Here is a 14342-nt window from a genome sequence, read left to right on the forward strand (position 1 = left end):
GAAAAGGGGTGAAAGGACTCTTGGTGGTGGGCCGTGAGAAGGTGCCACATGTTTTGGATTAACTGTAGATGGCGGCAGCGACACAGCGGATGGTGCCAGAACCGAGGGGCTCCCTGACCCACGGACTTCTACTTCTTTTCCTGAGATATGGTACCCTGGACTGGGCAAAGGGGAGAAGGAAGAACTGTATGCATTTGTGGGTATTCTAAAGGACTTTAGTATTTTTAATGAAGACATTAAGTCATTACTCTAAGTCTATATAACTTTTTAAATAATCCCTTTCCTTTTCACACACACACACACACAAAGATTTAAAAAAGAAACCAAACCAGCCTTGGCTGGTGTGGCTGAGTGAATTGAGTGCCTGCCTGCAAACCAAAGGTTCTCCAGTTTGATTCTCAGTCAGGGCACATACTTAGGTTGCAGACCAGGTCCCCAGGGGGGCATGTGAGCCAACCACACATTGATGTTTCTCTCCCTCTATTTCTTCCTCCCTCCCTTCCTCCCTCTGAAAATAAAAAAATAAAATCTTTTTAAAAAAGGGTAACTGTAAAAAAAAAATAATCTAAATTTCTCTTTACTCTCATAATTCTTTAGACTTTTGTTAAAGCTGATGACATCATTTGACTTGCATTGTACATATCTATGCTAATGTCCCTGACCAGGCTGTAAGATTCTTGATGGTGAATAATTTTGCCTCATTCAGGAACTCTCACTTACCTTCATTTTTAATCTCTTTGGCAGCTACAAAGTACTTTAAGTAGGCTTGTTTCCTCCAGTGGTTCAATGCTGTGCTGACACCTGCTGGTCACACCTGGCTTGGCAGCCCAGGCCCCAGCACCTTCGTCTATCCAATGTTGAGGACAGTCTGTGCCACCCTAACCCAGGCAGGCACTGGAAGTATGTGCTGGTGGACACTGCCCCACAGCACCACCCTCTCCTGGGGACTCCAGGCTCAGCGCTGTTGGTCTCTGGCTTGCCCCTGGCCTCTGCAGCCTAAGTTCAGTTCAATCTTCAGCACTTTCCCCACTGACCCTCAGCCCACAGAACAGAAATATAAAAACAAGATTTCAAGGAATTGGGCAGCAAGGAAAGAAACAGGTGGACAAACAGTTTGAGAACAGGGTATATATAAACTTCTACCTCACCTCAAAGAATAAAGACTATTTCCTACAGAGTGCTATCCCTTTTGACCTATGTCATATAGACCTTGGTGGCTGACGCTATACAGAACCGGAGGTTGATCAGAGTAGGTAGGCGGGGCTTGAGGGGTGGGGCCAGGCCAAAGGGCCTCTCACTTAGGAGCTTCTTCTCCATTCTGACAACTCTTCCGGAACATCCAAAGCAAGACTGGCACCCAGTGTGCAGCAGGTGAGGGCCCAGCAATGGCAGAGGGGTAGGCTTTAGGGGTGATGGTAGCAGAAGGGTCCTGGCTGTCAGCCTGATCTTCCCATATAGTGAGACTCCAACTTGATAGCATTCTTGGGTCCCCAGTGGAGAGGTCCAACTCAGCTTTCCCTGGGGCATGGCAGCCTCTGGAACACAGACACGGTTTGGGATGGGGTGGGGGCAGGGCTGAGGCATGGGGGGGGGGGGGGTGTGTGACAGAGCACTGAGAGATGCAAGGATATCTTAGGAGGCATGGAGGTAAATGTAAGGGCCAGAGGGAAAGTATGGCCGGAGGATCACGGGGCAGGACCCAGACAAGAGGAAAAGGGAGACTGGCGCAGGGAGAGAGGGAGAAGACAGCGGGCCAAGCGTGAGATGGCAACAGGGACAGTGCAGAGCTGGGTAACAGGAAGGCCAAGGAGGAAGGAAGGCTCAGATGGAGGAAGGCTCAGATGGAGCAATCTCCTTTCCTGGTTGTGGAACCTGGTTCAGAAAGCCCCAGACGAAGCCAGGCACAAAGCTAGGTTCTAGGTTCCTACTGCACAGGGTCAGCTGGGGAAGAAAACCCCCGGGTACCCATCTCGCCTGACTCTTCAGGCTCCCATTTTGGTTTGGGGGAGAGGGTGAGGCTGCTCCTCACTGCGGTCACAGCCACATCCTGCAGAGGAGGGGAGGGGGAAGTAAGAAGCAAAACAGCCAGAAAACCATAGGCAAAGACCATGGGGAGAGAACCCTGGACATATGCAGCTGATGGGCCACCAGGAGGGTCCCGGTTCAGCCCCAGGAGAAGACTAAACCTCCTGGACTGCCTATCCCCCACTGAGGTGCTTGTTCCTTGAGTTTCCTCGGTGCGATTCAGCTGACAGCAGCAACGGCATTCAAGGGGACAGAGTTTCTTTGAATTACTTGTTTTGAAGCCCATTTTTATCATTTGCTAGTGACTTTGGCCAAGTTGCTTAATTTTACTTAGCTTCAGTTTTCTCACCGTGAAATGGGGATGTCTACCTTACAAAGGGTTGGGAAGACTGTGATGATTCACGTAAAGCATTTGGCATATAGTAGCTTCTCAATAAATACTATTTTTATCAAGACTTCTGGGACCCCCCTACTTCTCATTTACTTAAAGGCAGTACATTACACTAACTGGCATGGGCGTTTGGAGTCAGAAAAACAGTTGTGTTTGACCTTGGGTAAATGATTTAACGTAAGCCTCAGTTTGCTCAGCTATAAAAAGAGATAGCGATACATACACTTCACAGATGTGTGGCCCATGGTCAGTGTCCAAAAATGGTAGCTGGGAGAATTATTTGCCAGGTAAGCCTTATCTTTTCTACTACAGCACAAACAGCCTACTTCCCCTTAAAACGTGTGGTGACTAGTCTCCTGTGTGCCCTCATTCCTCCAGCCAAAGCTATTACTGCTCCTCTGGGTCGCTTTAGAGATCAAGACTTGTTACAGTACTAAAGAAAAAAAAAAAAAGGAACAAGGCATAGAGGACTGAGAGGCCCAGGGGGAAAAACAGGACAAACCAAGATGATGATGAGATAGAAACCAAAGTAGAGACAAAAAAGGGAGAAGCCATTTCTCTTTCCTAGGAAGCCTGTGGCCTTTTTTCTATGATTGACCACAAATCCCCACCCCCACCCTCTTCTCCAGGAGCCATGGAGTCCTTCAGCTCAAAGAGTCTGGCACTGCAAGCGGAGAAGAAGCTCCTGAGTAAGATGGCAGGTCGGTCCGTGGCTCATCTCTTCATCGATGAGACAAGCAGTGAGGTGCTAGATGAGCTCTACCGGGTGTCTAAAGAGTACACACACAGCCGGCCCCAGGCCCAGCGGGTTATCAAGGACCTCATCAAGGTGGCTGTCAAAGTGGCCGTCCTGCACCGCAATGGAAGCTTTAGCCCCAGTGAGTTGGCCCTGGCTACCCGCTTTCGCCAAAAGCTACAGCAGGGCGCCATGACAGCACTCAGCTTTGGAGAAGTGGACTTCACCTTCGAGGCGGCCGTGCTGGCTGGCCTGCTGACCGAGTGCCGGGACATGCTGCTAGAGCTGGTACAGCACCACCTCACACCCAAGTCGCACAACCGCATCCGCCACGTGTTCGATCACTTCTCTGACCCGGGCCTGCTCACGGCCCTCTATGGGCCTGACTTCACTCAGCACCTTGGCAAGATCTGTGACGGGCTCAGGAAGCTGCTGGACGAAGGGAAGCTCTGAGAGCCCTGACCCCAGCACGTCCACCTTGGCAACAGGGTTGGCTGAGAAAACAACACGTAATGGGCTCTCTAACTCTGCTCATCTGCACTAACACTTTTCACTCCTCAGGCTTCAGTCACCTGCAAGAGCGCTTTGGACTCTGAGACCACCTCACCCTAAATGGCTGGTGGAGAAGAAGCAATGCTGAGGGTTTAGGCTTCTCTCCTACCCCAACCCCAGGGCAGGAAACGAAGAAAGATGAAGTGAAACTTGGATCGCTTATTCCTCCCGTAAGGGATGTTCGAAACAGGGAAGCCCCTCTCCTATGAACCAGGGGTAGGGGGCAGAGCCCTTTTAACCCCTCTGGGGACACTAAAGACAGGTGGGGGAGGGGGCCCTTTGAGACATCCTAGACCTCCAGCTCAAGGCAGAGTCAGGACAGATACCCAAGCTCTGTTCCAGAGAACAGGAAGAGGGGGTGGGGGCAGGGGAAATAAAACTACTAAAACATGCACAGGGCTCAGTGTTTAATCTCTCCAGCTTCTTATATCTTACGATCATCACAGAGGTATAAAACGCCACTTATCTCACCACTCACCATTTCCACACAGGAGACTCAGGCATATTTCCAGTATTAGTGGGGTTCTCTTGCCTACTTCTGTTTAAGAAGCTCAAAAGCACAGTACCATAGATCAGTGCTACAAATTGCAAATAAATACGCAGTGAGGAGCAAGGCATAGACCGGACAGGCTCTGGTGGGGAGGGGGTAGAACACAAAGACTCCCACAGGTGCCCTCCCTGTCACACTCCAAGGCAATTCTTCCATTGCTTAGCCTCACACGGGCTAAACAGAGGAGCAGGGTAGAAGGGTGAACTGGGGAGTTCTGGGATCTACGTCACCGTTTTTTTTTCTCAGAGTAAAACTCGGAGCCACTTTGTCCTCAAGGGGACAGAGGTGAAAAAATTATAGTGAACTAGCGAGTCAAGACTGAGCTCGAATGCTTCACTTTGAGATGGAAGAAAAGGCCTGGCACAGTCTACCATTTCTGCAGCGGCTGGATCACCGACTGCCTCGCCCTCAGGAACACGCTTAGCTAAGAAGGTGGGCAGCCGGCAGTCACCGGCTCACTGTTCCTCGGTTTCCCTCACACCAGGGCTACAAAAGTCCCATTTTTCAGCTAGGAGTGGGAAAGAATAAAATACAGCAAATAAATATTACTTCCATATAGCACCAAATAAATTAGGCAGCATAGTTGGAGATGGGGAGGAAGTTGGGGGCTGGGGGTTGTCCCTGCCTCCCTGCTCTAAGGCAAAGGAGTGGTGAAAGGCATGGGAAAGGCAGCAGGGACGTAAAAAGAGCCTTTTGAATCTAAAGGCCAACTTCTAGATTCAGCCCAGGAACAGGGAAGGGGTCTATTCCCCAACCCTACTCCTGTCAATAGAAACTGCTCCAGGCCAAGGACCACTTGATGGACAACGAGGCTGAGCAGGAGTGAGGGAGGTGGGCTGGGAAGCCATGTTCTTGAGCCTCACCTCAGGCTCCTCTCCCCCTCAAGTTGCTCCTTCATCATCTTGCTGCTCTCAAGCAGTTCTGGGGGCATCAGAGTTTGAAGATTTCATCCTCCTGGTCCCGAAGTGTCTGGGTTCGAGAAGTCCGGGTCAGCGGCACGGGGCCTAGGAGTGCTCGTTGCTGCATCCCAGGGGAGCTCCGGTGAAGACCTGTTTCCTCCCCAGGAATTCTGCAAGTGAGGAACGGGGACAAAGAGTGACAGGTCAAGGAAGAACCTGAGAGTGGGCCCAGTGAAGAAGCACGTGGGACCCTGGCCTCCTTTCTTCGTATATCCGAGCTGGTTGGTCTAAGAGGGAGTTTCAGTACCCTCCAGAGAGATGCTAGGCTCCTTCATCAGAGCAGTAGGCACAGTCGACTATTTTACTCCAGTGAGAATGCAGAACCATCCCCACTGCCTCTACCCACTCCAGCAGCCATGGCTCGGCTCACTGTCCTGGGGCCCGCTGGAGGGAAGGATTCACGCCGCTTCTGCTGACACTGTGCTTACTTACTTGTATGTCTGATCAGGTAAGGCTAGAAGAATGGAGAAACTATGAAGGTGTTTTAAAAGAAGCATTAAGACTCACCCACTTTCTGCCCTGGCTGGCATAACTCAGTGGATTGAGCACGGGCTGCGAACCAAAGTATTGCAGGTTCGATTCCCAGCCAGGGCACATGCCTGGGTTGCAGGCCACGGCCCCCAGCAACCGCACATTGATGTCTCTCTCTCTCTCTCTCTCTCCCTCTCTCTCTCTCTTTCTCTCCCTTCCCTCTCTAAAAATAAAATAAATCTTAAAAAAAAAAAGACTCACCCACTTTCCCCTTTTTTCAGCTTCTGGGCAGCAGCCTTCTTTGACAGGCTGATCTGTGAATCAAGCTTCTTAAGGAAATCAGAGGCAGAGAGGTCATGGATGGGGGCGGGGGGTTCCTGGCCAGGCGTGGGAAGGGCTGCACCATTGGCACGTCCTGGACCCGGCTCTCGTTTCTTCCTCCCCGCTGAGGGTGGCCCAACTTCATCCTCACTTGGCTGTATCTCATCTTCTCTATCTTTCTCTTCCTCAGAATCCAAACCATTGAAGAGGTCTCTGGGCTCTGTCAGGATGGGGATGTAGAGGGTTTTCTTCAGGAAGATGGAGTCATTAGTATAAAGGCGGTTTGCACGCTTAATCTGTTCCATCTTTAAAAAAAAAGTCACCACAATTAATGACATTGACAATGATAAATCTAATATTTGTATAGCATCTAATGCCTTTAAAAATGATTGTAGAAGCCCTGGCTGGCATAGCTCAGTGGCTTGAGCACAGGCTGGGAAACAAAGTGTCCCAGGTTCGATTCCCAGCCAGGGTACATTCCTGGGTTGCGGGCCATAACCCCCAGCAACCGCACATTGATCTCTCTCTCTCTCTCTCTCACTCTCTCTCTCTCTCTTTCTCCCTTCCTCTCTTCCCTCCTTAAAAATAAATAAATAAAATCTTAAAAAAAAAATGATTGTAGAGTCTTACCTGACCCTATAACAACCAAGGTAAAGTACAAAGAGCTGATATTATTCCTATTTTATTAATCAGTGGTTTTCATGCCTTTTGTATTTAGGACCCTTTTACATTTTAAAAAAATCAGTGAGGAAAAAAGCTTTTCTTTATGTGGATTATAGCTATCAATATTTAAGGTATTAAATAATGAACCCATTACAATTTAACATAAATATTTTAATAAAAAGTAACTTTTTTAAACCAACAAAAATGTAGCGAGAGGCATTGTTTTACACTTTTGCAAAATGTCTGACTTAACAGAAGACAAAAGGATTCTCGTGTCTGTCTCTACACTCAATCTCATACAGTATCACACGTCATACAGCCTCTTGAAAACACAGCACACTCATGAGGAGAATGAAAAACGCAAATAAACTCATTATCACCATGAAACTAGTTTTGACCTTGCGGATTCCTCAAGAGTTCCAGAGTAGAGGGCCCTGGACCTCACTCTGAGAACCTCTATTAAAGATGAAGGAACTGAGGCTCAGAGAGGTTAAGTTACTTGCCTAAGATTATCTAGCAAGTTAATGACAGAGCTAGGACCTTTTTACTCCTTCCAGAAATGCTGTCCACACTAGAATATTAATTATTTCATTGGCCAAATGTTTATTTAATACCCACTTATTCATCACTGAACATGGTCACTGGCATCACCAGCTATCTACCTGCCTCCTAAGGTAGAAATATCAATGTCACCTTTAACTCATACTTTTCTTTCACCACCCATACACAAGTGGTCAAGAAAAGTCCTACAAAAATGTCTCTCATATCTGTTTTCATCTTCACTGCCATCAATTTAGAATAATTCTTAATATTTCTCATTTGGTACTTAAAGTTTAATTGGTCTTTCTCCATTTCTACTCATCCTTCACCCTGCTGACATCTATCTTTCTTAAAATATTAATCTGTTCAATTCATTCCCCTACTTGTATACCTGCTATGGCTCCTCATTGGCTCAGGTAAAATCCACAGTGGCATTCGAGGGCATCCTCGATCTCACCCCCATAGTATCTAGCCTCGTCTCCCTTCTCCTGCTCCCCTGGACATTTGCTATCCTGATTTCTCATTTTTCTTTGAACATTTCATGATCTTTCACACTCTAGTGTCTTTATCTGCCTAAAAATGCTTCTCTACTATCCCCTTCTCTGCCTGAACAACTTCTACTTATCAACTCTCTCTCCCTTGTATTACCTTCTTCAAGGCTCCCACACTGTAAATATCATTGTAATAGTACCTAACCTATTATATTGTTATTTACCTCTTTGCACATTTGCTCAAACTTGTGAGTCCTTTAAAGGCAGGGATGATGACTTGCTGCCTCTGAATCCCTAAGGCACCCTTCAGCATCTCACAAACTTGGCACACAACACAGGCTCACTAATGCTTTATGAATAAACAAACTAGATAATAAAATATAGAAATCGCAGATATAGTATATCAGTACTTTAGTATCAGAGGCCAGGCAGCCAGTTCTACTAGAAATTCATCCCATGTGGCATCAGTTTAGAAAATCATATTTCTTGTATTTGTCAAATATCAAAGCTATTTCCACCCTGAGGCAAGACTATTATAATAATAAACTTGACTAATAAAATCTTATGCTATGATGTGTTTAAAAAGGAAATCAGATTAATCTGAACAATAAAAAAGTTAAAATTGGCTTGCAGTTTTGCAGTTTTGTACTTTTAGTTTGCCAAGTGCTTTATGCTATTATTTTGCCTAGATAATATCCTAGGTCCCTTCTAGCTCCAAGATGTTATGAACTAACCTGTAAATTTTCTGTGGCTTTTGTTGGTTCCTAGAAGTACTATATAAGGAGACATAATTCCACTCTTAGAAAGGATGCAACCAAGGCTGAAGTTCAGAGGAATCCTAGGCCATCTTTACAAGCTAGAAAGGCCTTCAGAATCTAGTTAGTTTAACAGAGCAGAACAAAGTGAGGATTTCAGCATGAGATGACCTGGTCTGAATCCTAGCTCAATTAATTAGACTAGTTGTGTAGTCTATGGCACGTTGTCTCCCTAAGCCTGCATCCTATCTTTGAATGGGAGTAGTTACACCTACCTACCTAGTCAAGTCTTAAGATTATACAAGATACTATATAGAGCATGGCACATACTAAGTGTTTTTTATATGCTGCAAAGGTAACAATTTAGTTAATTATCATTATTTATTACATCTCCCTCCCTCATTTTACAAATAGTGAGGAAACTGAGGCCCCAGACAGGGGAAGTGACTTATGCAGTCATTCAGCTAGGAAGCAGCAGAATGAGGCCAGAACCTAGACTTCTTTCTGTACTCAGAAAGGTACAGGGCTGTAAGAAAACCTCAATGAATAAATAATTGATTGACTGGCAGCACAGGTCCCCTCTCTGCACAGTTTCTGAGCCCATGCTGGGATAGAAGGGCTGCTCAGTACTTTCATATTGACTTCCTCTGTTTAGACCATGCTTTCCTTAACTCCCAGTCTCTGTATGTGGAAATCTTTATGTATTAAAAAAAAAAATCCATTAAGCTTTTATGTGCTGGAGACTCTGCCAGACTCTGGAGATATAAAGTTGAAAGAAAATAGTTCTGTCCCTTAAGGAGAGTATAGGCTATTGGAAACACAAAGATGTTAAAAGGTGTAAACAACTGGACTACACAGGTTTGAAGAGTCTTTCAAGGCCCCTCCTGACAGCTCCCTTGAAATCTGCACTGACGTCCATCCCTACTCCCCTCCAATAAAATTGATCTTTTCTGGTTTCCGATCCTTTGTTAATACCTCCACAAACTCACCACATTCTGTCACCTACAACCATTATTTGTGTCCCTGTTTATTTCTACTAGACTGTAAATTATATGAGCAGCAACTATATATTTTATTTATGTTTCTATCTCCTAAGATGGCCATCAGAGTGCTTTAAACCTACCAAACATTAAAATGTTGGCTAAATTCAACAGGGTATGGAAAAAAGAAAAACCCTCATCAACTTGAGTGCAATATATGTTTACCCTTATCCCATATATCCTTATATTGACCTGAAGTGTTTGGTGTACAGAGAGCCTTGGAGAGAAGAAGGCAGATGATTGAGGAGAAAAAAAGAACAAGGAGAGATGGGAGCTTTAGGAACTTAGAACTCAAGACCAGCTCTTCATGATTTGCTGTAAATGTTTAATCACTCTCAATTAAAAAATTTCTATGCGGCAAATAGTACAGACTTTGGAGTCTGACAGACTTGTTTGACTTTCCACTCTAATGCTCACTAGTTATTTCACTTTGGTCAAACTGGTGAGCCAATCTAAGTCTCAGTTTCTTCATCTGTAAAAAGGGGACAATTGTATTCTCACAAAGATGTGAGGATTAAGTGGGCTAATGTATGTAATGCCCCTAACATAGTGACTGGCATAATAAAAGGGAGCTGCTCCTCTTCACTGAGGTAGTGGGATAGGATTTGTCCCAACCGGACAGTGCAAATGGGAAAACAAACAAAAAGGTAAAGATGGATCAGATAACGCAACACAATCAGGAAAATTTCAGAGGAAATGACCTAGAAGGGCCATTACATTTTCCTGAGGAATAAATCTCTTTTAACTGGATGTCCACATCCCAATCCTGGAAGACTCACCGTCACCCCGTATTTGAGTGCTAGTCCAGCCAGGGTGTCTCCGGGCGCCAGCGGATGCTCCAGGCGTCTTTCCCTCACTGGGGAGCAAGCCGACTGCACCAGACTTCCATAAGAACGAGCCCGGCCCCCTTGAAGCAGTCCTGATCCCCCGAGGGGATCCTGTCTAGAAGGAGAAGCCATCTCCTAACCCCGCCGGCAGCTGGGGTTGCAACTGCGGGACACGGAGCCAAATGACCTATCGGTGGTAGGCCCGGGGACTGGGGGCGGATAACCAGGGGATTCCTCTTACTTTCTGTATTATTTCCCAAGTCTTACCCGGCACTATGCACTCACCCTCCACCCTTGCTTCTCCTCCCTCCTCCAAATCCCTTTCCCACAAATCTGTACTTTGAGTATTCAGTCTCTACCTGAGTCTCTCTAGTACCCCTCCGCCGTTCGACCCTCTACAACTCACGACACTGACCTCTGACCTTTGAACCCTAAACACTTCTCAACATTCGGCTCAATTTGCTCCCAGGTCCGGCAGCCGGGCCTCCGGCCTGCCCTACACCCTGGTTCCACCCTGTCCTGGAGATGGTCCTCTCGGGAAGGGAAGAAATCAGGCCCACCCAGGTGGGCTTTCTCCGTGGACGAAGCGCGTGATGTTTGGGAGAGTTTGGAGTACAGTTTCCACTTAGAGATCCTCAGAGACCCACTCCGCATCGAATGAATCACATCCTCAAATTCGGGTTCCACATCTATCCCTCCAAATGCCTAGAATATGACAAGATGCAAGGGTCTGGATCCAGCCGGCCGGCAAGCTCTTTGATAAAAGACTTCATTTCCCAAAAGGCTTTGCGTCTGAGGGGTCGCAGGGCACCATAGGAAATGCAGTCCCCCTCGGTGGGCTGGAGGCGGGGTTTCAGGATCGCGCAGTGCAGGCGAGGAAGCGCGTCCCCGGAAGTAAGGAGGCCAACCGGAAGGAGACCAGAAGGGAAGGAGACGCCCCATCTTGCTACGGTGGCCTGAAAGGAGTGGCGAAGGCTGTGCCACAGAATTCTTTATTTCTGAGACTCACCATCGTAATGTCTTTCAAGAGAGAGGGGGATGATTGGAGTCAACTCAATGTGCTCAAAGTAAGCGCGAGAAGAGAGCATCTAGAGCAGCTTCCGCTGCCCTCTGAAGGCCGTGAAGGAGTTGTTTTGTTGCTCTAGCAACAAATCGGGGGGCGGGAGAAAACAGGAGACTAGTGCTTGTAATGTGAGTCCTGGTCTCTGTTATCTCCCTTCAACCCCTTCCTCCTATCTTGCTGATCTTTCCGGACTTATTCCCTTTACCTCTGCAGAAGCGAAGAGTCGGGGACTTGCTGGCCAGTTATATCCCAGAGGATGAGGCGCTGATGCTACGGGATGGACGGTGAGGGCGAAGAGTCAATCAAGCCTGTGGGTTCTGACATTAGAGGCTTAACAATAAACTTGTTAAGGTGGAGAGCGGGAGTATCTATCATTTTTTTGGTGGGGAGTGAGGGACAGGGATGTGGGTGGTGGAGATTGCAATAGTTGGGAGTTGGGCTTTGGAAAGGACTGCTAGGACAGGGTAGGACCTACGGCAGAGACCCCACTCCCCAGGGACTATTTATCTTCTCTCTAGCTTTGCTTGTGCCATCTGTCCCCACCGACCTGTACTGGACACTCTGGCCATGCTGACTGCCCACCGTGCAGGCAAGAAACATCTGTCTAGTAAGTTTGCAGGAAGAAAAGGTGGTAGAGAATAAACTCTTAAAATTTATGCAGAGCGCTCACGGTACTCTGCTTATAATTCTCTTGCCTTTCTCCTCAGGCCTGCAGCTTTTCTATGGCAAGAAGCAGCCAGGAAAGGGAATGGAGCAGAATCCAAGACAGCAGAATGAATCAGAGAAGGAAGAGACCAAAGCAGAGGTAATCAGCAATGGAAATGTGTGTTCCAGGCAGGATCGTGCTGCATAGCTTAGGCCTGAAGGGCTTTGGCTTCTAGAAAGAAGCACTGACTCTGTCTTCCATCTCCATTCCAGGCTCCTCTGTTAACCCAGACTCGACTTATCACCCAGAATGCTCTACACAGAGCTCCTCACTATAACAGTTGCTGTCGCCGGAAGTACAGGTCTGGGAGGTAGGAAAATCAGGGACCGGGGGAAGAAAGTAGATAGATGGTTCTTAAGGTACTGTTTTCCAAATTGTATTCCCAGGAATACTAGTGTTCTGGAGATGTTAATTGGTATTTCAGGAAAATGAGAATTTTGTAATTTAAAGAAAGTTTGGGAAATGGCACTTAGTAGGATGGCAAAGTAGGATGGTTTTTAAAAAAATATTTTATATATTTAAAAGACTTCTATACTGAAACAAAAAATAAAAATATTTTATATATTTATTTTCAGAGAGAGGGGAAGAGAGGGAGAAAGAGAGGGAGAGAAACATCACCGTGAGAGAAACATCAGTTGGTTACCTCTCACATGCCCCTAACTGGGGACCCGGCCTGCAATCCAGGCATGTGCCCTGACCGGGAATCAAACTAGCAACCTTTTGGTTTGTAGGCTGATGCTTAATCCACTGAGCCACACCAGCCAGGGCAGGATGCTTTTTTTAAATCCTCACCTGAAGATACATCTGTTTGTTTGTGTATTTATTTATTTATTTTAGAGAGCGAGAACAGGAGAGAGAGAGGGAAACATCAATCTGAAAGAACCATTCAGTTGTTGCCTTCCATATGTACCCCAATTGGGGATTGAACCAGCAACTGAAACATGTACCCTGACTAGGAATTGAACCCACAGTGTTTTGGTGTACGGGATGACCACCCAGTCGGGAGCAAAGTAGGATACTTTCTAAAAAGTATATGTTTATTGATTTTTTAGAGAGAGAGGAAGGGAGAGAGAGAAACATCAATGTGAGAGAGAAACATTGATCACTTGCCTCCGGTAAGCACCCCGACAAGGCCTCAAACTGGAAACCTAGGTATGTGCCCTGACTGGAAATTGAACCTCTAACCTTTTAGTGTATGGGATGCTCCAACAAACTGAGCCACACCAGCAGGGCTAAAATAGGACGCTTTTGAAGAATAGTAACATTAGTATATTTTAAGGGCTCTACAAAGTCTTAAGATAAAAATCTTTAGAGTTTTTAACCTAGCCTTTCCTAAATTCATTTGATTCCGAAAGCCTTTTTACTTAGTACACATTAATATCTTGAAGAACACTGTTCAGGAAATACTGCTTTAATGGGTTGGGAATCACAGGAGAGATGGCCCTTTGCTGTATTGCTTTGACAGATTGTGATTCTTCTCTACCCAGACCAGAAGCACCTCGTCCCTCTGTCTCGCCTTCCCCCTTGCCACCCCCAGAGGTTGGACTCCAAAGTGGGCAGATCAGTAGGGACCCTGAGCCTGGGGCTGGCTCACAGGCCAAGGAGTTAGCAACTGTCTCACCCCCTGCACCTATGAGCCCCACGAGAAAACGAGCCCTAGATCACTACCTCACCCTTCGAAGGTGAGTATGCAGAACCACTTTTCCCTTTTTTCTATGACCCCTCCCTTTTAAAACCTTTTTGGTTTTTCTTCCCCCACTTGATTTCTCAAAAACTCCCTTCCCTGACCAATTCTATTTTCTCTTATGTTTCCAGCTCTGGATGGATTCCAGATGGACGAGGTCGATGGGTGAAAGATGAGAATGTTGAGTTTGACTCTGATGAGGAGGAACCTCCTGATCTCCCCTTGGACTGATACCCTGTTTCCCCATTTAATTCAGAAATAAACTACAGTGGGCGCTGGGAGCCTAACTTTCCTCAAGTCTGGTTCCTTGTCCCACTTTAGGATTTCAGATGTGTTCCTTCTCGGCCTGGCCAGTCCTTCCCTGCAATGTACATACACAGCTCTCCATACTTCCAGCCCCTCCCCCACCTTCTATCAAAGTCATGCCAAGCGTCAGCTGCATGCAGCCCGGTGCCCTATTAATAAGTCTGTCAGAAGGAGGTCTTTGCCCTTCATGATGTCTGCCTTCTTTCCTACCTCTACTCAAAGTCCTTTCCTCCTTCAAATCACATGAGGGTTGTGGGTAGAA

The 14342-nt window shown here is 46.7% G+C and overlaps 3 protein-coding genes across 5 annotated transcripts; 2 read left to right on the plus strand and 1 right to left on the minus strand.

The window, feature by feature from the left end:
* The first annotated feature begins 1283 nt into the window (after positions 1–1283).
* On the plus strand, positions 1284–4096 carry TNFAIP8L2 (TNF alpha induced protein 8 like 2). The gene is made up of 2 exons (XM_028502823.2): positions 1284–1371; positions 3046–4096. Exon 2 carries the CDS (start codon positions 3051–3053, stop codon positions 3603–3605), a length of 555 nt encoding a protein of 184 aa, XP_028358624.1. The 5' UTR covers positions 1284–1371; positions 3046–3050; the 3' UTR covers positions 3606–4096.
* On the minus strand, positions 4097–11202 carry LYSMD1 (LysM domain containing 1). The gene is made up of 3 exons (XM_028502723.2): positions 10274–11202; positions 5946–6310; positions 4097–5323 (listed from the first exon to the last, which is right to left on the minus strand). Exons 1-3 carry the CDS (start codon positions 10451–10453, stop codon positions 5185–5187), a joined length of 684 nt encoding a protein of 227 aa, XP_028358524.1. The 5' UTR covers positions 10454–11202; the 3' UTR covers positions 4097–5184.
* Positions 10445–14102, plus strand: SCNM1 (sodium channel modifier 1). Of its 3 annotated transcripts, none has more exons than XM_036015850.1 (7): positions 10445–10517; positions 11598–11668; positions 11903–11991; positions 12092–12189; positions 12303–12400; positions 13578–13772; positions 13906–14102. In XM_036015850.1, the coding sequence occupies exons 2-7, from the start codon at positions 11652–11654 to the stop codon at positions 14003–14005; spliced, it is 597 nt and encodes a 198-aa protein (XP_035871743.1). In that variant the 5' UTR covers positions 10445–10517; positions 11598–11651; the 3' UTR covers positions 14006–14102. The 3 variants fall into 3 exon arrangements, with proteins under 3 accessions (XP_035871743.1, XP_028358522.1, XP_028358523.2); XM_028502721.2 differs by lacking the exon at positions 10445–10517 and adding an exon at positions 11222–11388 and having other exon boundaries at positions 12303–12391; XM_028502722.2 differs by lacking the exon at positions 10445–10517 and adding an exon at positions 11224–11388.
* Positions 14103–14342: the final 240 nt, after the last annotated feature.

The sequence above is a fragment of the Phyllostomus discolor genome, chromosome 14, assembly GCF_004126475.2.
Source record: "Phyllostomus discolor isolate MPI-MPIP mPhyDis1 chromosome 14, mPhyDis1.pri.v3, whole genome shotgun sequence".
In the NCBI taxonomy this organism is placed as follows: domain Eukaryota; kingdom Metazoa; phylum Chordata; class Mammalia; order Chiroptera; family Phyllostomidae; genus Phyllostomus; species Phyllostomus discolor.